This window comes from Lepisosteus oculatus, chromosome 26 (genome assembly GCF_040954835.1).
Source record: "Lepisosteus oculatus isolate fLepOcu1 chromosome 26, fLepOcu1.hap2, whole genome shotgun sequence".
NCBI lineage: Eukaryota > Metazoa > Chordata > Actinopteri > Semionotiformes > Lepisosteidae > Lepisosteus > Lepisosteus oculatus.
Window position 1 is genome coordinate 7,040,440 of NC_090721.1, and position 22,553 is coordinate 7,062,992.

A 22,553-nucleotide genomic window follows, 5' to 3' on the forward strand; every position below is an offset into this window, starting at 1 on the left:
TGCAAAACAGAAAATACTGGGATAATGTGAGGAACAGTCCTGGGACATGTCACATAGTATACGGAAGAAGAAAAAAATATTTTTTTGCTTCTGTGTAAAATCAGTCATTGTTTTTTTCCCCGTTTTTAAAGGGGCTCTCTCAGAATGCAGACTGAGCCCTGTGTGCTCAGATGTTGCAAGTTGGGACCTGTGTCACGTCACTGGCAGACTGTGATCCCCCCCAACCAGCAGAGCACGGGGGGAGTTATTCATCAAAATGGCATTTGGCAAAACGAGGACTCCTTGCCTGGCGCTGGCAGCCATGGAAGAGTGTGCCAATCCTCTAACGTGTCCCAGTCTGTGTTAAGACTCCTGTAAGTCACGTTGGACACTCACTCAAACTGGCATGTGGCAGAGCAGGTCTGCCCGTCCTCATTCTTCCCACAGAGTTTGTTCCTGCTAGGCTGTCTCTGCATTACTTGGCAAAGGCAAACTGGCAGGATATGTAATCAGAACAAAAACGGTAACTGCAAATTAAAACCAAAAATCCAGCGTGATTTGCCTCTTGCAAGATTTGGCAGCGGGCTTTCAACAGTTGCCATCAGAAACGGCGGTGCAAATTTTGCTGTGGAGCAGAACGGAGAGATGTTATCATGAAGATCATAGGATCCTCCTTTCTCTAGAGCACTCAGGCTGGTTTACCTGCTGTGTTACAGGGGAAGGTCTTGCCCTGGGGTTGTATTATTGGCACTGAACTGCAGGGAATACAGTCATCAGTACAGGCAGTAATCAGTGAAACAGTACAGACAGTTTCAGGGAAACAAAGCATATTCCCACTCCAGGAAATGGTTTACTGGAAAGTTATGTTTGTCTTGGTTAAAAGCGCAATTACGATATGAATCATGGGATGTGTCCAGAAAGAGAACTTTGCAAACCAGAGATTAAAATGAGGGATGTGACAGGATTAGTGACTCTGATGATCTGAGACACCGAAGAGGACTAGGACTTGAGTAATCTTTGAAATAAATGAATGTGAAATTGAAGGTGGAATGAAAATGAATGTATATGACTGTTCTCGCCGTATTGATTATGTAGCCATCATTTCTATCACATTTCCAACATTGTGACTGCATCAGAAAGTCCTTATCCTGGTGTGACTCGCCTCACCCCCCTTTCGCATAGACAGTCTCGGAGACAGGCATTCTTTGCTGACTCAGCAGCTCCGGGCTCCCTGCCAGACCTGCAGAGAGAGGCACAGATAGGCCTCTCTCCAGAATAGCAGGCCAGCTGTTCACTGTAGGGGGCTGCAGGGCTTGTGAGATCTGGGGGGGGGTTTAACCCTCTGTCTCTGCTTCAGCCAGGACTGCAAAATCCAGCGTTGGGTAAGCAGTAGAAATCTAGGTGAGTAAGGCTAGAAACAGCAGTTTTGTCTTTCATACATTTAGGCTGTGTGCTCTATTTTGTTTTGTTTGCTGCACAAAGTATCTGCCGGCGCGGTTTTGTCAGGGCAATCAGGGGGAGAGCAGCGGTGCAGGAGAGGATTAAACTGGGAGTCAGTGAAGTGGAAGTCTGAGTCCCTGGCGGGGTTGCCTTGGACTCCTCTCTGGGTTATGCCGAGTTGTGTAATGATTTCTGAAAGCTGGGTGTCTGTGGTCTCGGGCCATTCTTTCTGAGTCTTATGGCATCCCTCAGGGGTGACAGCACTGGTGCAAAGAGAGGTTTTTTGCTTCTGCTGCTGTGCTTATATAAATAATTATACCGCATAAGCTGCCTTGTCATCTTCCCTTTGGCTGGTTCTGTACCGTGACCAATCCAATGACGTTTGCCTGGGAGCAGTGAGTCACACTGAGATCATGCCCTGCCAGTACCCCCCCTGTGCACTTGGAGAAAGCGAACACCCCACCTCCTCAGCTCTCCCCGCTGTCCTGTGCGTGCCCCCGCCCTGCCCCTCGCTCCCGATTTTGCGCCTGCCGACCTGATCTAGCAGCAGTGGCGTGCATTGTGTTCTGGGTGCCCTCCAGACCACCGGAGACCGCACCACTGGCGAACGTGAGCAGCGCCACTGCAGAATGTGCTGACTCGGGAGCCTCGCTGTCCTCCTCCCAACCCCGGGGGGCCTGAGCGCCGCCGCCGCCCCCGTGATCAGCTGCCGAGGGAGCAGAGGAGGCCGGCTCTCCCAGGCGTGAGGTCTTCTGCCTGGGCTGGGCTGCACCAGGAGGGGGAGAGGGGCTCCGATACCGGTGACGGAGGGGATATTTCTGACGAGGAGACCTCCCAGGTCTGGCGAGTGTGTGAGAGGTACAACACCACCTGCAGCTTGTGCTTCCCCCAGGGACGGCGCTGGCGCGGAGCTAAGCCTCGTGTGTCCCCACGTCTGTGTCTCATGAGAAAGCATGGCCCTCAGCTCCCCTCTGCCTGTTTAGGAGCTTGCTGGCTTTGACATACAAAATCAATTGGTTTTACAATGTTTGATTCTGAACCATGCTGGGCAGTGCGACGGCCTTCTTTTAAGTTCCTGGGAAAACCCGGAAATAGTTATTTTCTTTTTCTCTACATGACTAAAATGGAGCTGTTCTTTCTTTGTAGTAGTCTTAAGAGAGGGAATTTAAAAACAAAAGCTTCCTGAATGAGAAGCCTTGATGGCTTCTGTCTGCTCCCCCTTCTTTTTAAAAATAAAAATTCTGGAACAGAGATGGCGCAGGCTGCTGGCCAGACAGTGAGGCGTCTCATGCAGTCAGCCAGCTTCTTTAAGGTGGGTCAGAGGGGGCCGATGAGCACGGCCAGGGGAAATTCGACAGAACCCAGCAGCTGCGAACCTAAAAAAAACAAACTGTCAAACCAAGAAAAAATCCCATGACAGATCTTGATGCTTCTTTAAACCACTTCCTGGCCTGTCTGTCTCGCAATCATACATGGCACACAATGTCCTTGGTATGTTATGCATTATTATATCATTGTCTTTTTCACACTGGCATCATCAGAAGTCTTATTTGTGGTAAGCTGGCAGCCTAGAGCCTAATTCAGAAACACAGAGAGCAAAGAAGGGCATACTCCTGGCAGGGATGCCACATGATTGCTGGGCCTGCACATACACACTACAACAGTACAGTGTTGCAAGTTAGTGTCTTAGTTGGCAAGTTTGAGGGAGGCTGCGAAAAGCTGGAGTGTCCAGTAAAAACCCACAAAAAAATCTGCAGGGAATGGAACCCAGGACCCAAGAGCTGTGAGGATCCAGTGCTACCTGGTTGCGTTTCATTCTCACCTGGTCTTTGTTAGATCAGCAAGGCAGACATGTTTAATTACACTGCACGCTGTTCTTCCACGAGATGAAAACAAAATTGCTGAGACAGTCAAGGGAAAGAATGCCAGCTTTTTTCTTTTGTACTGTATAATATCCCACTTCACAGAAACAACTCACTGAGCTGTATGAGCAATGTATGAGTTTGTGTATGACTACTGATGCATTTAAAGGGGTTGAACAGGTTGGACTGCAGTCTAATCCCTGATGACACACAGCTTCTCTGCTCAGAGGTGTACGGTTTAGGTTACCCACACCTACAGCAGGTTTAGAGTTGTTTCATCCTGATGTGTTCAGGCAGAAATGCTGCTGTGGTGAAAATGTAGCGTGACTGAGCAGCTAAGCCGGGCAGGTAGATGGGTCTCTCACCACACTGGCTCAGCTAGTTCTGTCTAACATCTGGTCAGAAGGTTTAAACCTGCAGAGTTCGATCCCCATGCCAGCAGATGGGCTTGATCAGTGTCAAGGTGAACTTTGACGTCATCCTTGTCCTTAATAGAGTGGACCTGTCATCCTCTATTGCTTTTTTTCTTTCTCAGCACTGTTGTGTAAGGGCAATAGTTTGTATTCTGTGTGTACTGTGAGGTGTAAGTCATGAGGAGGAGGCGATGGCTTTTAATTGCGTGGTATGTGCTGGAGCAGTGGAATTCTGGGACACTGTGATCTAAAAATTCAAGATGGCGATTGACACCATTATTCTGAAAATGAAGAGGAGGAACTGGGGACGATTTGCCAATTTGTTTAAAGTAATGTTAAACAGTTACCTTTGCTGGTGGCATTTTTACACTTTGCAAGTACATTTTATCTACTATTCTTTTGTTTCTTTTGTGGTTTTATGGTTAATTGAGTTTAAAGTTCATTTTATGTTGCTTACTTCTTTTTTGACCATTTTGACTTCAAAGTATTTCGGCAGATGCCTCTGGTTCGTATTTTACTGTTTGTTCTTAAGAGTTCTGTCAGGTTGACTTTGTCAGTGCCATTAAGGACTTGGAAAACATCTGTTGTATTCTTCTCTTTTCCCAACTAAACTTGTCAGTCTGTCAGTGAAGGATAAGCGCTTAAACCCCAGAAAGTGAATATCCTGAAATTGCGGACTGACTCTTGAGCAGCAATATCTTTTTTTTATATTGTGGTGACCAAAACTGTGCACTATTTTAAATGAGGTCTTACACTTGATTTTAATTCTGAGCATTTATCTTTATAATTAGGATATGTACACATATATCCTAACATTCTGTATGAATTTTTAATTGTTTCCCCACATTGTCTAGAAGATGCAGATGATGCCACCATAAACACCTGTATTTTCATAAATTTAAAATTAAGATGAATTCTCACAGAACGTGATACTTCTGACACTTCTCTTGGAGACAGGAATCCAAGTTTCCTTTTCACCTCTTATATCTTGGTTTCTCCTGCTCCACCAACCACCTTTAAAATAAGTTAAAAAAAGGCTTTAGCAGTGGACACAACAAGTACATGTAGAAAACATAACATGACCACAAATAATATTGGAGTCCACTTGTAGCTTACAATCACTTGTGTGTTCAAAACCATTAATGTTCAACCACTGGTTCCTTCAGTCCAATTACATTGACTGCAGTTCCCTCTGGATAGTTAAAAGACAATTATATTTGCTAGTCGAAGCAGTAACAGTACTTTTCCTCTGATGGCGTTTTCAGTACTTTTCCTCATAGCACAAGGCCAGACTTGGTCAGGTGAACTAGCTCTCCGATCATTAGCAAAGATGATGCAGCACGCTGTCACTCTTTCGCCAGAAAGAAAAAAGAAACAAGCCCAGCTGAATTCTGGGTTTCATGCCTGATGTGTTGTCATGACTCATAACGTGCCTTGCCGTTGGAGTGGTAGATGAACTTGCAGGCTCCAGCTGTAGTTTATTTTTCACCGCCGCGCTGGCTGAGAACCAGGAAGCTCGTGTTATCATCTGCCCGGGCCTGCGCCGCAAGTCAGCACAGAGAGAGGGAGGGAGGGACAGAAAGAGAACTAGCTGTGGAATTCTCTCAGCGTGACTTGCTCCAGAAACGCCAGCTGTCACGCTTCGCCGTCTCGTTGGGGTATGCAAAGACCAGCAGAGCTTTTTCGAGACTCCTCCTGATGGTATGTAGAATCTTTCACAGAAAGGTCCTTCTGCGCTGGGCTTGCTCGTTTCCTACGGTTTTGTCTGGGGGTTTCTTCTGAGTTAGAAAGGGTGTTGGAGCCCTTCCAAAGTGGAATACGAGAGTCAGAAGCTCTTTGTGTCGGTTCAGTTTTCCTAAATAAATCTTCCTGCCTGGTTGAAGTTGGAGTTGCCGAGGAAAAGTCTTATTTACATCGCGTGTAAATGTACCGAACCGTCGCTCCTACAGCAGTCCGCCTCCGAGTTACCATCAGTGACGTTACAGATTCTCTTTCACTGCTGTTTTTTTGTTGCGGGTGGTGTTTTAGGCAGGGGTTCGGACGTAGACCTTTTCTGGCAGTTGGACAGTGAGGGGTGGAGACAGGCCTACAGGTTACAGGTGAGTGAGTTTGGCTGTTAGCACAGAAAGGCGATCCGCTGTAAGTTAAGCCAGACCCCGAGTCGTGGTTGAGAGAACAGGGTGAAGTTTTGCCTCAGCGTACTGAGTCATCTGCTCTCATTTCTTGATTTGCGTCAGACGTTTTTCAAGGCCCGATAGGCTGCCTGGTGTCAGGAGCTGAGATCTAGACAAGTCCAGACAGTGCTGTAGGTATCGGTATGTGTCACCAGTTAAACTGCCAGGCCTGCTGCCTGCTTCTCTCCCCCCCTGACGCACTTGCACACCTGTGCCGGTGTCAGCTGGGATCGTGTGCACGTGCCCGCGCCAGGCTGGTGCGTCTTCCTCAGCGCCGGCTGCCAGAGTGTGCCCACGAGTGGACACGGTTCACACGTGTCCTTCTCTGGCTGGCGTGCTCGGACTGGCTGTGTTCTTTGGTACGCTTTCTTGGTAAAAATAAAAGAGAGAGCAAAGAGAAATCTGTTGGAGCAGCCATTCAAAAAAAAAAAAGGATTTCAAGGAAAAAAAAGTATGGCTCGCGCCGGTCGTCATCTAGTCTTTGTTTCACGTTGATGTTTCGTGTGTCGTTGACGGGAATGGGGTTGCGCTTGGTTTGCCGGCCAGTGTTGCGTTCCGAGTTCCAGCTTGTGAAGTGTGCTGATGGCAAAGGTGACTTATCTGTCAGAGTGGAAACTTTTAGGCGGACATTATTCAGGGTTAAAGTTTTGCTTGTGCTGTCAAGCCACCTGCTGGCTTGCGAGAGCAGTTTTGTTTTGGTTACCTCACTTTTTGTGGCTGGCTCCAGATAAAGGGCAAAGGTTCCTTTTAAACAAGTATGATAGGCAGTAGTGTTTTATTGCTTTTACTTTTTGACGCCCCTTGCACAAGCGTGAAAGATCTCGCCACCTTCCGTAGAAATTGGGGCTATGCTGTTAAACTGGTGCAGTAGTGAAACTTGCGTTTTAAAATAGAATCAGTGCACTGTAACGAAATCTGTCCTCACTTGATATGCCCCCCCTCTCTGCCTGCTTATCCTCTGTGGACATTTTTTCCACTCTCCACTCCCCTTTTTGTCTGTTTCCATGTGCTATCTGATGTGTGACCTCAAAGCATTGAGTGTGTGTGGTTTTTTCTACTCAGTGCTTTCTTGTTGTTGTGTCACTCTGGCGTGATCTGTTTTCCCTGTTAAAGAACAGGGCTGTTCACATTACCTGAAACTTACTGTTGGACCTGGCAGTGATTCACTGACGTCTTATTGCAGCACTATCAGCGCTCATGGCCATGTGTGTGGGCAAACTAAAGCCGGTTCAGCCTTCTGCAGTGCTGGCAACGCAGTAGGAAAATTCCCGATCCACTGCCTTGCCACCTAATCCAAGCCCTGGGCAAATACCAGGCGTACCAGTCAGTTCAGTTGCTGGTTGATGGAGATAGTCTTGTTGTTGCATCGCTTGACGATGAGCTCGGGCTTTTGACGATCATCGAAAGTGGAACGCCGCAGGTCTGGTAACTGGGCTTTTCTGACCTTGTTGTTCTGAGTCTGCCATCGGCACTCATTTTAGCCCCCCACCCCCGTGGGAGTTCAGCGTGTTCTGCAGCAGATGTGCAGAGGTAATACCGCCGGAAGGCTCTCAGGCCAAGCTCCGGGTCCACAGCCTGACGGCCTCTTTGGGGAATGATCGAGTAGCTGTCGGCAGAATATAAAAATAAATAATTTTTGGACGCTGCACTCAAAGCGTTTTACAGGTCATGGGGACTCCCACCCTCCACCCATGTGCAGCCCCCACCTGGATGATGCGACGGTGGCCAGAGTGCTCCAGTCCGCTCCCCACACACCAGCTCTCAGTGGGGAGGAGAGCAGAGTGATGAAGCCAGTTCAGAGATGGGGATTATTATGGGAATAAGGCCAGGGGGAAATTTGGCCAGGACGCTGAGGTAACACCCCTACTCTTTTGGAGAAACGCCCTGGGCTTTTTAATGACCACCAAGAGTCAGGACCTCGGTTTTACGTCTCATCCGAAAGTTGGTGCCCTTTTACAGTAGAATGTCCCCGTCACAGTATCGGTCTGTTGCACCAGCTTGGAAGCGTCCAAGACCCCCTTCGCACCCTGGCCCCTTGCAAAACATCGAGCATCGTGGGCTTGGTGTTTTTCATCTTTGCTTTCCTTCAAAGTGGATTCCTTGCTGTTTTTTTAACTAATGGCATGAGCTAGCTTTGACTCCAAGGAATGACCACTGGCAAGCCATCTGACATCTCATGTCCTTCAATTAGCAAAAGTTTCCACCCCCTCTGATGGTTTCATTAAACTAAGTCCTGTTAAGAGCTGCAGTTAAGCAGCGCTTGGCAGACTGAAGATGCCCAGCTCTGGTTCCTCATCTCGATGGGCATTATCTGCAAGTCCTGCTGATGACAGAGGGACCGGTCCTAGAAGTGGACCTTATCTTTGCTGATCCAGAGCTCTCCGGTGAATGTCATTGCATTGTCGACCTCTTCCCCGACACCACTGGAAGAACGAGCAGGAGCTGCCCTGACAGATCAGACGAATGTTTTTGACCCTTTGTGCATGTGTCACATACTTAGAAGTGAGAACCTGCCCTTTCCTGATTGGCCAGATTCAGCTTGTGGCTTTCCTGGGGGGTCATGTCTGGCCTGGTCTCCTGCAGTGGAAGGCCTTGAACTTTTTAAGACTCCTCCACCCCTGCCATGTGCCAGCACTCGCCAGGAGCAGGTGTAACAGCAGCAGAAGAAAAGTTGCAAATGAGGAGAGATCTTTTGGCCCATTAAGCTCCTTCGGGGTCATGCAGATTTTTGATCTAAGAATTTTGTCAGGACACTTCTTGAAAAAAGCCTTTAGCTTCGACAGCACAACTGGGTAGCCTGTTGCACACCTCCTCAACCCTTTGCGTAAAGAGATGCCTCCTGTTTTCAGTTTTAAATGCACTTTCAAGTTCTAAATGTGCTTCATCATGCGTCCTCTTATTTGTGTTTCCCTCTTGGTGAAAGTGCAGAGGGTTGACACTGCAGTTTCTGAAAACTTGAATCAGGTTATTGTTTCTATTTATGTTTTTATCTCCTCATCCAGGCGTGGCATTAGATTTAGACTCTTGGGGGGGAAAAACTCCTCTCAGCCAAGTAGTCTCAACCTATTGGCTCTTTACTGGCAGGCTTTTGAATGTAATATTGTGCAGTCTCCAGACATAAGTAGGAACATTCTGTTTCCATATTATTTTGGTTTTATTGGATTAATTTCTGGACACTTAAAAACACTTTTCCAACATTTATAGACAATGAGACAGAAGGTGGCTGCTATTTGAATTTGTCCCTGGAGGCTTATGAGAAAACGTGGTGCTTTCTGTCAAAACGGAGCGCTCTGATTAATTTTACTGCGTGGGATAACATGCTGAGAACATGTCATGCTTGGATTTTCGATAGATAATTATCACATGAATAGATTACTTTTTTTTTTGCAGTTACCTTAGATGCCTTACTCCATGAAAATCTCTTTAAAAGATTAGGCTTCCTGCAGTGCCTAGTATCTATGATGTGGATTGCTCTGTGTGTGTGCTCGTGCACTGGCATGGATTGGGTTATGACTGGGTTGTGCTATATAAAGAATTATGAAGTGTACGTCTGTAGAAGGGGGTCAGCAGTATATGATCCACTGCTTGTCTAGTCCTGGCTTTGAAGAGAGGCCATAGAAGAGAATGACTGCTGACAGTGACACAAAGCTGTGTACCTGTCTATGGGGCTGCACAAACAGGTCACATGTCTTTGTTCGTCCGGCTGGATCTTCCATTCTGAAAACAATGCATTGCGGGACAATGGCCTTGCTGTCAAACCTATCCCCCTGACAGATGGGGACAGATGCTCAGGAGATGAGCTGGCTTGTAATTCATTTGTTGTTTCTATTGAAGGGGAATAGAGCCTTTGATTAAAGCTCATGCCTTCCCCCCCTCTCTTTCCACGCCCTGCAGACTCTCTGTCCTGAGCTGTGGCCCAGAATGCGAACGCTATTGAATTCTAGGAAGTTAAAGCATTGATGTTGGCTGTACTCGCACCTGGGTAACTCTCTCTTAAAACAAAAAACGTCATTTTCCCTCAAAGTCTAGGCCGGATGGTTTCTATTTAAGGGGCATTCAAACAATGCTTCTGAGTGTGCGCCTTTTCATTGTATTATACACATGTGGATGTGTGTTAGGACTTTTCAGACAATCAAAACAGCATGCACATCTGTAATTGGACATGCAAGCGGTTAAGAAGCCATTGCAGTGATTAAGGTAAATAAAAGAGAATTTGCTCTTTTCTTATGTGCCCTGATTTATTTTTTCGTGATTCGATTCGGAGCTCGGCTCAGGTGACACTGTTACACTTCAACATGGCTAACAGCTGCCTGCACATCTGGCACTCCCATCCGAGATGAAATTGTTCAGCGTAGGAAAGGACAGTTAAACTGTGCACTTGTTGAAATTGGGATGAAGTGAGCTGCATGGTGGTGTGACAATTCAGCCCAGCCCCCTTATGGCTCTCCTGGGTTCGGATCGTTTCATTGTGTTTCTGGTGGCCGTGCTGTTTTTGTGCCAAGTGCCCCAGTTTTCTTTTACAGTCCAAAGACCTGCTGTCTTGGATAATTGGAATCTCCGAAAATTGTCACCTACATGAGTGCATGTACAGTATGTGTGCCAAGTGATATGCTGTCTTCCATCCTGAGTGTATCCTGCCTGGCATCTGCTGTCTCCTGGGACAGACTGGCCCACCACAGCTCTGTACTGCTCTAAGCAGCTATGGAGAATTTATGATTCCTGTCCTTTAAATGTTTTTTTACGTTATGTTTTCAGAAAACCAACAGTCCTTCTATTACTAGACTGTTAGTTCTAATAGTCTAATTCTATTACTAGACTGTTTCCTGTGTGGTGCTCTGAAATTCAAACATCTCAAAATGTTGATTTTTTTTTGACCTCCTGACAGCCACAGTTGCGAAGGTATTGCTGTGATCAGTGAATCAATATGAGGACTTAAACAGTTGTATTAAAAAAAAAGTTCGTGCTATGTGGGCAAGAATGAGGAGAGTTTTCCATGTGTGGTCGGGAGTTGGACTACGCTGGCAGCCTGTGTTGATTAAGATGTTTTTCGAGCTTCGTGCAGTTGAGGCTGTTAGAATTCAGGGGTGTGTTGCAACAGTGCTTGTTTGTTTTCGGCAAGAGTGAAGTAACTTAAAATCCTAATTAGAAGCCTGGGCCTGAGGCGAGTGATGTGCATCTGCATGCAGGCAGCACAGCAGTGAGTTCACAGTAGTGAATATGGTGAGTCTGATAGTACAGTGTGTGTGATGCATGGGACTGGTCTTCTGGGGAAGCAGATTTCTGTTTGGGTTCAGCCACACTCCAAAGTGTGTCTGGAATAGTGCTTTGAATCCAGCATCTGCACATGTGATAATCATAGATCACCAGCTTCCCATAAATGCCTGAACACAAATTAATTCCCCTAGTTGCCTAATATTGGTTACTGCCAGTCCAGTTTTGTGTTTTCTGAGTTTCATTACGAGTTGCTTTAAGTCCCAGAATATTTGGGAGTTTTGAATTCAATGTAATTCAGAAACTCAGAAAGAAATGAAGTGCTTGTTGGAATAAGGTCCAGGATCATTCATCTCTAAAGCTATGATAAGGAAGCACTAGCCTACTAGTAGCCTACTTCTAGTCAACTGAGACTTATTTGTTCTCTACGCATTGTAAAGCTGCTTTTTGTTTCAATGCAGCCCGTGTTTGCTGAGCATACAATCACACACATTGCAGTAACAGTGAAAATGCGGTAATTTAGGGAAAGTTACCCTTTTGGATTCCTGATGAAGCTCAACTGTTTGTTGCAGGATACCTTGCTCTCTACGAGGAGTAATCCCTATCCCTGGCACGCCATTTTCTTCTTTAGTTCTTTTCACCTCTCTCCCCAAGCTCCTGCGTCTGTACTGGGAAATCCGTAGCTACAGTTTCACCTCACGGTGTCGACCTGCATCTCACCGTCACTCTCTCTGTTTGTGTGTACAGGCAGTGCCGGTCAAGCTCTCCCTGGATGCCTTGCTGCAGATGTCAAGCTCTCAGGTTCGGGAGACCATGAAGAGACTAGGCTCCAGCTCAGAGGAGTGCTCCCGTCTCAGTGCTGCCCTCTCCTGTCTGAAGAGAGCCAGCGAGTCAGGTCAGCTCATGCGCCGCTTGCACAGGCTGCTGTCAGCTTTCCTGGCCGACCTCGCAACATTACAGCCGGTCCAGGAACCTGCACAGGGTCTAGCCCCAGGTCAGGAAGCTTGATACTCGCGGCAAAGGCAGTGTACTGCTAATGTTATGATGTGCAGAGGACTCCTGAAGGGATCGACCAGTAATCTCAGTGACCATGGGTTCGAGCCAGGGTCAAGTCTTTAGCCAGCTCTGACTGGTATTCCCCCAAGCAGTGATGACGGGGGCTCCAGAGGGTTGGGGTGGGATTAATGGGCCGGAGCGGTCTCAGCTCTTAGCTACACCCCCTGCGGCCTCACAGGCACTTGCTGTAACACGGGGCTGTTTTGTGACGGGCGCACCTCTCCTCCAATCAACTCTGAGTCTCCTGCATGGGACGGAGCTGGCTGTGACGAATTAAAAGCCGAGTAGCTCGAAGGTGGGCGGGTCGGGGGAGTCTGCCTGCACTTCCTTATTCCCCCCCCCGTGTGGGGTCCCTGGGTTTGTAGCTGCAAACCGAGACATGAAAAACATACAACCGGCTGCTCCAAAACCGGGCGGGTGGAAGAAAAATAATAACTGGCAAGCCTAAATTTTGAAGCCAATTCCAGAATGAAACCTTTTAATGTATTCAGTATTGCTGGTGTTGATCATCAGAACTAAGGCATTCACAATAACAGAATTCAATCCAAAATCAGTGGTTAAGTGGGTTCCTGCATCCTGAAAGAGCAGGACTTGTTTAGGGGCGCGGAATTTGCATTCTAAATGAGGCAAGTTTTAGTTTGGACCTAATTTATAGGTGGATAAGCTGTTGCGCAACGGCTGGCAGTGCAATGTGCGCGTCGGCTCTCGGTAGTTACTTGTGTAGGAATGAGTGTCTAACTGCGGCGCTGTCTGTCGCCCTGTAGGTGGCGAGCTGAAGGAGGACCTTGGGCCCTGGATTTCGGAGCCCACGAGGAGAGACAGTAGTACGACTCCTCCCACAGAGCAGCTGCCCTGCCCTGGGGGGCACCTGCGTCCCCACAGCCCCTCGCCACTGGCTCGGCCCCCGTGCACAGCGCCCGGCCCCGGGGCCCAGCCCCGCTCCATCTCGGCATCAGCCGTGCCCTCCTCGGACTGCCTGGCTCACCCCCTCTTCGCCGACGGCCTGGGCGACCCCTTCCCGCCCTCCCCGCGGCCCGGGCGCTCGGGCCTCGCCAGCACCCCGCCCGTCACGCCGCCCTCCAAGAGGAAGAGCAGGCTGAAGCCCCCCCGCACGCCGCCCCCGCCCTCGCGCAAGGTGCTGCACCTGCTGCCCACCATCACCACCCTCACCCGCAGCAAGTCCCACGAGTCGCAGCTGGGCAACCGCATCGATGACGCGCCCACCAGCAAGTAAGTCGACCGGCCGGAAGACGGCGGTCTCGGCAGCGCCCTCCGTCTCCTCCTCCTCCTCCTGCTCTCTCTGTCCCCCTCTGTCACTCTGGCTCGCTTCCTGTGTCTCATCAAAGACACAATACCCTGTCCTGAACAGCTCGGGAATCTGCAGGTCACAGCGTCGCTGTTTTCTGTTTGAGCTGACGACGGGCTCTAAAATCAAGCGGGATCCTTCAGTTACCATCTCGAGCCCAAAAATGAAAGTTCCTCACACCGACTTTCATCGCTTTGATTTGTTATTTGGAAAGAAATAAGGCTGGAAACGTAGTGTGGTGGTAGATGTTTCGTGAATCGGGCAGTTGCTCATCGTTGCACCCCTGAGCGATGTGTTAAATCGAGCGTGCGTTTTTCATTAGCATTGCACTCACTTAAAGTTTATGTTCTGCGGTAACAGTGGAACTTGATTCTGTTTTGGTTTTGCTTCGTTTTTTGTGCCCGTTTACCTTTTTACACGGCTGGGTATTGTGCTGGAGCAATCTGAGTGGAATATTTTACTCAAGGGTACGACAACCACCTGGGGATCTGAACCAGTTACACAGTCCCATTAGTAAACAGAAATTAGATTTCCACCAGAGAAATGGGAGCTCTGATCACTTTTGTATTAACCGTGATAATGATGGTGATAAGTGTAATAGTAATAATAAACTGGTATTATTATTTTGTGTTATGATGGGGTGCCACAGTGGCGTACTGGTTAGCATTGCTGCCTCGCAGGGCTGGGGCTCTGGGTTCAATTCCTGGGGTGCTGTCTGAGTGGGGTTTTTGTGTTCTCCCTGTGACTGCATGGGTTTCCCCCTAGAACCCCGATGTCCTCCCGTAGCCCAAAGACCTACTGGTAGGTTACCTGGCTTCTGTGAATTGGCGCTGGGAGTGACTGTGTGTGTCTGTGTGTCTGTCCTACGGTGGTCTAGTGCCCCAGGGTGTGCCCTGCCTTGCGCCCATTGCTTGCTGGGATAGGCTCCGGCCCCCCTTCACCCACGACCCTGAATTGAATAAGGAGGGTGGGAAGAGGATGGGTAGATTTTGTGTCGTCATCGCTTACGCAGGATGGGGAGAAGTGGGGGGGAGGAGACGCGCGATATTGCGGAGTTTCTTTTCGAGGAGTATTTATTATTTGGTTGGAGCCCGAGGCCTGGCACACCCCTCTGAACTATAGCCCGGCCCAGGTGCTCGTCAGCCTGATGCCGGATTGGACTTGACTCTGTGCCAGCAGACCTGCCTTGCCAGCTGGGCTTGAGGCCACCTGTCTCCGGTGGTTCATGCGCTGTCTTGTGGCAGGGGGTGTGAGGGTGAAGACGTTGGACTTGAAATCCACTGCAGATTCGTACCCTGGTCACAGCACTGTTAATACAATACTAAAGATTTGACCAAACGGGCTTGATGGGCCGAATTACTTTTTCTTGTTTGTAATCCTTCTAACGTACTTGTGTACTGTGTGCACTTCAGCTCCCTTTTTATTTATCAGACAGTGCCCAGTAGCCAGGGCAGTGGAAACAACCTCCCCCTTCACGTACACACACATCCTTTTGTTTTGTTTCCTTCGGATCTTTTCCAAGGTCCGGGACTTGAGCTATGAAGTGTAAAGATTGTGTAAAAGCGTAGGTCGGAGGCCCTGACTTCCGGGAGCTTTTGAAATCTGCGGGCCGCGCACAAGTGGAAAAATACTCTGGCTCGTTTCAGTTTTTTTTGCATGTAAGCCGCATCAAGCTACTAAAAAAAAACAACAGAGCCTTAGCGTGTGTGTGTTTGTGTGTGTGGAGCTTGAAAGTGTCTGTGGTCTGTGTGCGCGCTCCCTGCAGGTGTGGGAAGAAGAGCAAGCTGTTCCTCAACGTGCACATGAACGGCAGCGGGAACAGTTCTGAGGACTCCCCCTCCCGGTCGCCCCTGATCTCCGCGAGGACCCCCGGCGCCTCCCCCGCTGCCTTCGGCCTGCCAGGCACCCCCACGCTTCTCGAAGAGCACATCATCAAGAGTGAGTCCCCTCCCACCTCCTCTCCGGTCTTTACTACCAAGAGGACGTAGATTGTGGACGTAGCGCTGAAGGCAAGTGGGCGAGGGTACCCCTCTCCAAGAGACGGGCTACAGAGGTGAAGCGATCAGCGGGCCTTTATTCAAGGTGATGTTAAGGCACAATTGCATGAGAGGAAAAGAACATTTCTCACTCTTTCAGTTTCCCCTGGCAGAGCTCTCTTTATAGCCAGAGGTTAGCATTGCTGCCTCGCAGGGCTGGGGCTCTGGGTTCAATTCCTGGGGTGCTGTCTGCGTGGGGTTTTTGTGTTCTCCCTGTGATCGCATGGGTTCCTCCTAGTACCCCGATGTCCTCCCGTAGCCCAAAGACCTACTGGTAGGTTAACTGGCTTCTGTAAATAACAGGAGTCGCAAGTCTCACAGCCCTCCCTCCTCATCCAGCAGCTGGATGACTATCCATGCGCGCCTTGCTAAGAACATCTTGTTTTCTTTAAGAGCTGCTTGCGGTCTATGTGCTGTGTCAGAATTACAAGGACGTACATGTTGTTAACAAAAGAAGCATTTTAAACACACTCAAATGTGAGATCTTCGGTGCTTCGAATCACTACTAGGTTACACAAGAGAGAACAGGCATGAGGTTGCATGATTACAAAGATTTTGCGATTATCATGGTGTTACACAGAAGATATATAAAAACAGCTGCAGGGCATGCAGGGAAGTGAAGCCGGCCCTCCTGTGTCCAGCCCCAATATCCTAGTGTCCCACAACACACCTGTCTCTCCTGCCTCCTTATTGACTGCTGAAGGAGGGAGAGGGTGCAGGTCTGCTACAGAGTTTAAAACCTTTGCTTGTTTCTTAATTCCTTGCAAGACACAGACACGGGGGAGCAGAAGTGAGAAGAAATGTTGGACGTGGCTTGGGGGAGGGGTCAGGGGTATCAGAAGAAACCAAACCAGTTATCCTAACAGACTTTAAGAATTTGTTAGACGGGTGTTACAATTCCCAAGCGGTATGTCAATTAAAACAAGAGCCCCGTTTGCAGATTTCTTGCGAGGGGGATGGGCGCAGAAGGATCTCCCTCATGTGCGAGCCCATGAGAGGGAATTTGGCGCAGTGCCGGTCGGTCGAGTCTGGACAGAAAGTGGGAAAATATTCCAACTTTGTCTTCCCAGCCTCAGTTTTAATCCCGTACATTTTCAAACTCTCAGCTAAACTCTCGGCTCCATCCCCCCAAATGGATCCAGCAACCTCCTGTCTCGGTTAGAAAGAGGTGTAAAAAAAACACCCACTGACTCTGTAGATCTGTGGTCATGGTGAAATGTGGAAGGTCTATATATCACGCTGACACATAAGTACAAGAGCAGTTCCCAAGCGTTCCTTTCTGGTGATGTCATCCGGGAAAGACACAGATCTTGCTACAGACAGCCTGTTGATGCTGTAGAAAATGAATTGCATGAGAGGGTCTGTTTATTTCCCTAAGATAGTGAATCTGTCCCTTCACATCTGCAAATTAATTCACTTCTGCTGATGTCCCTAGATGACTTGATAGCTGCAAGATACGGACTGTTGCATTTCCTGTGTGGGTGTTCTTCTGTGTGAAAATCATAGTGTTACTGTAAATGATGTTCTCTGTTAAAATACACAGTAATCCCCAGATCTGTCTTTTTTTAAGAAGACACTATATCTGATTACAAATACCTATGAAAAATGGTTAGTTGCATCTGTCATCTTTGTTATCCCTGCAAATTCTCTTCTTTTTCCCTGTAACAGGCTTGTGTGTTTAAAAACATGACTCGCCATTTACTTGTGTAGGAACACTTGTAATCCCTGGAACATTACTGCTGGCTCTTGGCTCACTCCTGCTCTGTCTCCCTTGTCCTAGATAATGTAGCTGTCCATCGAGGGTCTCCGCAGGCTGTCAGAAGGGATATTGGTTTAGCCATCACGCACAGGTGAGATGTGCCATTCATTTCCATTGGCAGAGATTTTTGGGGAGAAAATCTGAACTCGGTTTCTTTGGAAAACGAGCATATTCCCGCAAGGGGTTGCATTCCACCGGCTCATTCCACTAATTTGGGCTCATTATCCAATCCGCCCTCGTACAATATACGGGCGCTTCCATCATCAGGACCACAACATTCCAACCCTGCTTTGCCCCTGATCTGGTGCTCTGTCATTGAGCTACCACAGACCAAGGTAGTGTAGTTAGCAGTACTAACCTGTGATGCCGAAGGATTCTCTGCCCGATCCTGCCTGAAGGAGTCCTAGTCCGTCCTGAACTTGTTTTGCCTGTCAGCAGTCACTCTCCTGCCTAGCACTGTGCCAGTGGCTCTGATCTCTGCTAGTATCCTGCACGGCAGCGCAGTGCCTCTGTCTGCTTGGACCCTGGTATCTGTGCTCTCATCCAGCCCTGTCCAGATCCCATTCGCCATTTCACTTCCATAATCCCTGTCTGTCTCTGCCAGCCTCCGATTCACGCTGAGCCCACTGAGCTCCTAGCACTTAGATTCCCAGTCTGTCGGCAAGACGCAGCTGCCTGTTTCAGCAAGCTGTGTCATAACACCTGGTGCTCAAGCCATGCCTGGGCAAGTGCCTTTACCAATTGAGCCACTCATTTACTTCGCAAAGCCATAAACCCAGAATTACTCCTCTTTTTCTTATGAGAAAACACTGTGTTTTGTTCTCCTGGGGCCCGCATCTTTTAGAGCAATCCACTGAAATCGCCCAATGCAACTGGAGCCTAATTCCATTGACTTTTCCTTATCATCCCTAGTTAGCAAAGCCATCCCTGGCCCCAGACGCAGTTAGCATGAAGGTCAATGAAGTCGGAAGCCTGCTGGGCGAATGGAAAGTTCCACGGAGACACGGCCTCCATTCTGAAGCCACAGTGACGTCTCTGATCATCGCATTGTTTTTGTTCTTCCGACAGGTTCTCCACAAAGTCGTGGCTGTCGCAGACGTGCCAGGTGTGCCAGAGGAACATGATGTTCGGCGTTAAGTGCAAACACTGCAAGTACGTTCCGGACCCGAGCCCCCAGGCAGGATGTTTCTGGGGCAGACTCTTGAGTTTCCTTGGTGTTTCCGCCTGCGGGTATTACGACTGAGTGCGTTTTCTGCCCGTTCTTGCAGGTTGAAGTGCCATAACAAATGTACGAAAGAAGCCCCTTCCTGCCGAATATCGTTTCTCCCAAGTGAGTGCTGTCGCCTCTCGCCGCCTCTCCTTTCGCTCGAGCACGCGGGGGATTATGACATTGGCGTTTCCTCGGAGTCATCGTGCCGCCTGCTGTCCCGTTGTTTTGCAGTCGCAAAGATCCGCAGGACGGAGTCGGTGCCATCGGACATCAACAACCCCGTGGACCGGCCGGCGGAGGCGCCGCAGTTCGGCACCCTCCCGAAGGCCATAACCAAAAAGGTGAGGCGGCCGCCAGGCACCGTCTGAGAGGCGGCGGGGCGCGCCGGGGCTGGGCGGCGGGCGCCCCTCCGGTTCTTCCAGGCCTGGGCTCAGTGGGCTCTCCCTTTCATCTCTCCGCAGGATCACGCGCCGGTGCTGAACCAGCTGGACTCCAGCAGCAACCCCTCCTCGACCACCTCTTCCACTCCTTCCTCCCCGGCCCCCTTCCAGCAGAGCAACCCCCCCAGCGCCACGCCGCCCCCCAACCCCTCGCCCAAGGGGCCCCGCGACAGCCGCTTCAACTTCCCCGGTGAGTCTCGGGGCACGCCCCTCGCCCGCGCACAGACACGGCTCGTTTTACTGGCATGGCCTGATGCTTGCTTGAATTCACCGCCCTCTGAGCAGTGTTTGACTGAAGCCATACTGATGAGTAGAAGGGGCCTGTTTTCAGACAGCGGCACAGTTTGACAACTGCAATCGAAAACGATCTTTGTCCTCGCCGCTGTCAGCGTTTTAACCAGACTAACCCGTGGCTGACTGGGAAGAAGGGGGGGGGTGGGAGGGGGTTTTGTATGGGAAGATTTCTAAGAGCTTCTCTAATCCCATGTGTCTCTTTCTCCATGCCTGGGGGCTTCCCTTTGTTTTCAAGCTGCCTGCTACTTTCAGCATAGACAGCAGTTTATCTTCCCTGGTGAGTTCACGTTCTCCCTCTCTCGGAGTGGTGCTGCATAGACCTGTCCTGTCCCTCTTGCTTCAGCCCTGTTCCTTCTGTTCCCACTGGATCGTTCTGGATTTTGGATAACCTTGCCGAATGATTTTGTAATGCTTTGTTTTATCGCCTCACCTGCGAGCTGTTTTTGTTTTTTTTTAAACATTTTGGAGATTCGGATGTGTCTGAGCACGGCCAGGCTCGGGAGTTTTCAGCTTGCTTGGCGTCAGGGCTGAGGTGTTCACTTCTGGTCCCGGAGGGCATCTATGTCTGTAGGTTTTCGCTCCAGTGCTGCCCCTGACGGGCCTCGTTCCACTGATTGCGGCTTGAATTTGAGTTAATGGTGTTACGGCTTTTTCCTATTCACGTGTTGATCGTTAACAGAACTAAAAAACCAAGTGGACTGCAGGACTTCAGGATCAAAATTGGACACCTTGGCCAGTAGTGTGTTATTTGTATGGCTTCTTGTGGAGATTGTCAGCAAAGCTGTAAAGTAGGTACATCTCTGATTTGCACGGTACATGTGTGACCTCTTGTGGACAAATCCAGAAGTGCACTGTCTTGCCAGCAGGTGTCAGTCCAGGCATGTTTACCTGTCCGTGCAGTTATTTGAGCAACTCTTTTGCAAAACTATAGGTAAAGAAAAGAGCAGAGGCTCTACTCTACTCTACAGGCTGAACATCTGACTCTAATCTAAACCAGATTATCCTTGTTCCCATCTAGATGTGCCCAGTTCACCACAACCAGTGATCCTACACCCTGAAGGGATACAAGACAATGTGTAAGATTGCCTGATATATGAAAAGATTGGTGCATAGAAAATCTTGATCTAATTACCTGCTTTTATAGATAATTTGTGGTTTGAAAATGTGCATTTTTTACTTAACTGCAGGCGTTGACACTTTGTTTTAGTGAAACACCACATTGTTAAACTGAATCGGCATGTTTTTTCAGTGGTTCAGGTGGGTAGCTGCTTCAGTATGCATAGCCTGCAAAAGAACAAGTAATAGGTTTATTCCATGCTGAAAAGAGAGGACAGAAAACACATTGTTTCGGCTGTTCTTCAGGTGTGAGATAGACAAGGCAGACAGCAAAGATGAAATAAGCACAGAAGAACACAAGCTGGGAGAGGGGAAAGGTGTAAAGTCAAAATCTGCATGAGAATAGAGAAGATCACACGAAAATAAGTCTGTCATTGAGAGAAGAGGGACAGTGTAGACCTAGTTTCAGGATGAGTTTCTTTCTGTCGTTTTTCTGCTATGGGAGATGAGAAACCCTTCTTTGAGAACAGAAACAGAGAGATCAGGGTGGTCATGGCCGTCTGAGGTGAAATGAGAAACTATGGGCTTGGAGAAATCTTTAATCTTCACAGCCCTAACATGATCTCTGAAGCGGTCTCCTAGTTTCCTTCCGGTTTCCCCAACGTAGATAGCTGGGCATTTTTTGTAGGAGATACACTACATGAGGATGCTGGAGGTACAGGATGTCAGTCCAACCATTTGCCCTTGTCAGCACATCATGGGCTAAAATCACAACTGGTCAGTGTACTGTGCATCTAAAATATTGCTGGAATAGGCCAAATTTTTGAAAATTTTAAATGGTGTCTCACAGGTCAACGTCACAGGTGTGGCCTTTATTGACTATAATTTGCATGGAAAATAAGTGTTTCACGAGCCACAGTACCCTTCACCAGCACAAATGACTCTCACACGCACTTGTCATTGAGCAGGCTTGTGTAAACCGCTCTCTGCCTCTCCATTTCACCCTGCAGTGAGATGGATCCCACAGCAAAAGAGGATAGCGAGTCTCAGAGGTCCGGAGAGCAGGATGCAGGGGTACGTTGTCCGTGAGGTGGCCGAGAGATCTCGGAGCAAAGGATGAAGTGTTTTGTATTGATCTGCAAAACCAACATTGCAGTAGAAGGAAACGTTCCCACTGTGTTTTATATTCATTGTTCTGTATGAATACTCTGCCCCCTACATGGGCTTGAATAGATTTTGTAGTTTCCTGCAGATCTGATCGGCCACTTTTGTCCCACACGACTGAGTAATCTGGTTTTGATGTCGATGATGATGTCATCCCTGACGAGTGAGCATGTGTCGTTTTGTGCACGCTGCCTTGCAGGAAAACAAGGAGGCCGAGGAGGAGGAGGGGGAGGAAGAGGAGGAGGAGGAGGAAGGGGAGGGGGACGAAGAGGGAGGGGGGAAGGGAGGCTCGGATGGCGAGTACGAGGCCGACGAACTGGATGACCTGCCCAGCCAGTGGAGCCACTGGAAGGGCCCCATCTCCCGCAAGGCCAGCCAGACCAGCGTGTACCTGCAGGAGTGGGACATCCCGTACGAGCAGCTGGAGCTGGGCGAGCTCATCGGCAAGGGCCGCTGGGGGAAAGTGCACAAGGGCCGCTGGCACGGGGAGGTGGCCGTGCGCCTGCTGGAGATCGACGGCAACAACCAGGACCACCTCAAGCTCTTCAAGAAGGAGGTGATGAACTACAGGCAGACGCGGCACGAGAACGTGGTGCTGTTCATGGGCGCCTGCATGAACCCGCCCCACCTGGCCATCATCACCAGGTGAGGCAGGCGGCGCGATGGAGAGAAAGTCCCAGGCTTCAGGGAGAGAGGGCGGGGGCAGAGCGACTGCGAGCAGGAGAGGTCGAGGGTGGGGAGGATCTGGAAAGATGAAAGAGAAAGGGCGTGAGACCCCTCGCCAAGCCGAACAGCGACAGATGGGGAGAAGTGCTGAGATCAACATTGCACAAGCGGTGTTGCCGGCATTCACTTATGACGGAGAGACTTTTACAGCTTTGACCACAGTGACGTGATGGGCCGGTCTTTAAGCCGAGGTTGTTAACGGGGGCTTTGCTTGAATTCTCCCCAGCTTCTGTAAAGGACGGACGCTGTACTCTGTTGTGAGAGATGCCAAAAACACACTGGACATCAACAAGACAAGGCAGATTGCTCAGGAAATTGTAAAGGTGGATGTTTTTCTTTTCTCTTTTGTCAAAAGAAATTCTTGCTTCTGTGTGACTTCAAGGGGGCGTCCCTTTACACATGTCTTAGTCCTGACCCCTCTGCTGTT

The 22,553-nt window shown here is 49.1% G+C and overlaps 1 protein-coding gene across 10 annotated transcripts in view; it reads left to right on the plus strand.

The window, feature by feature from the left end:
- Positions 1-22,553, plus strand: part of LOC102683007 (kinase suppressor of Ras 1) — a 56,515-nt gene that overhangs the window by 28,510 nt on the left and 5,452 nt on the right. For 4 of the 10 annotated variants that reach the window (XR_011183691.1, XM_069184108.1, XM_069184103.1 and 1 more), the window contains exons 3-15: positions 11,827-11,974; positions 12,900-13,365; positions 14,207-14,242; positions 15,207-15,379; positions 17,258-17,327; positions 18,305-18,388; positions 18,505-18,787; positions 18,908-19,076; positions 19,416-19,457; positions 20,199-20,256; positions 21,247-21,310; positions 21,600-22,045; positions 22,353-22,449. Coding sequence is in view for 9 of the 10 variants with exons in the window: in XM_069184108.1 (XP_069040209.1) it covers positions 11,827-11,974; positions 12,900-13,365; positions 14,207-14,242; positions 15,207-15,379; positions 17,258-17,327; positions 18,305-18,388; positions 18,505-18,787; positions 18,908-19,076; positions 19,416-19,457; positions 20,199-20,256; positions 21,247-21,310; positions 21,600-22,045; positions 22,353-22,449 (2,136 nt within the window). In the remaining variant the exon portion in view is untranslated. Of the gene's footprint in view, positions 1-5,131; positions 5,396-5,433; positions 5,794-11,826; positions 11,975-12,899; positions 13,366-14,206; positions 14,243-15,206; positions 15,380-17,257; positions 17,328-18,304; positions 18,389-18,504; positions 18,788-18,907; positions 19,077-19,415; positions 19,458-20,198; positions 20,257-21,246; positions 21,311-21,599; positions 22,046-22,352; positions 22,450-22,553 lie in introns of those variants that run through there. The other 6 variants (XM_015367776.2, XM_069184105.1, XM_069184107.1 and 3 more) reach the window with 6 other exon arrangements.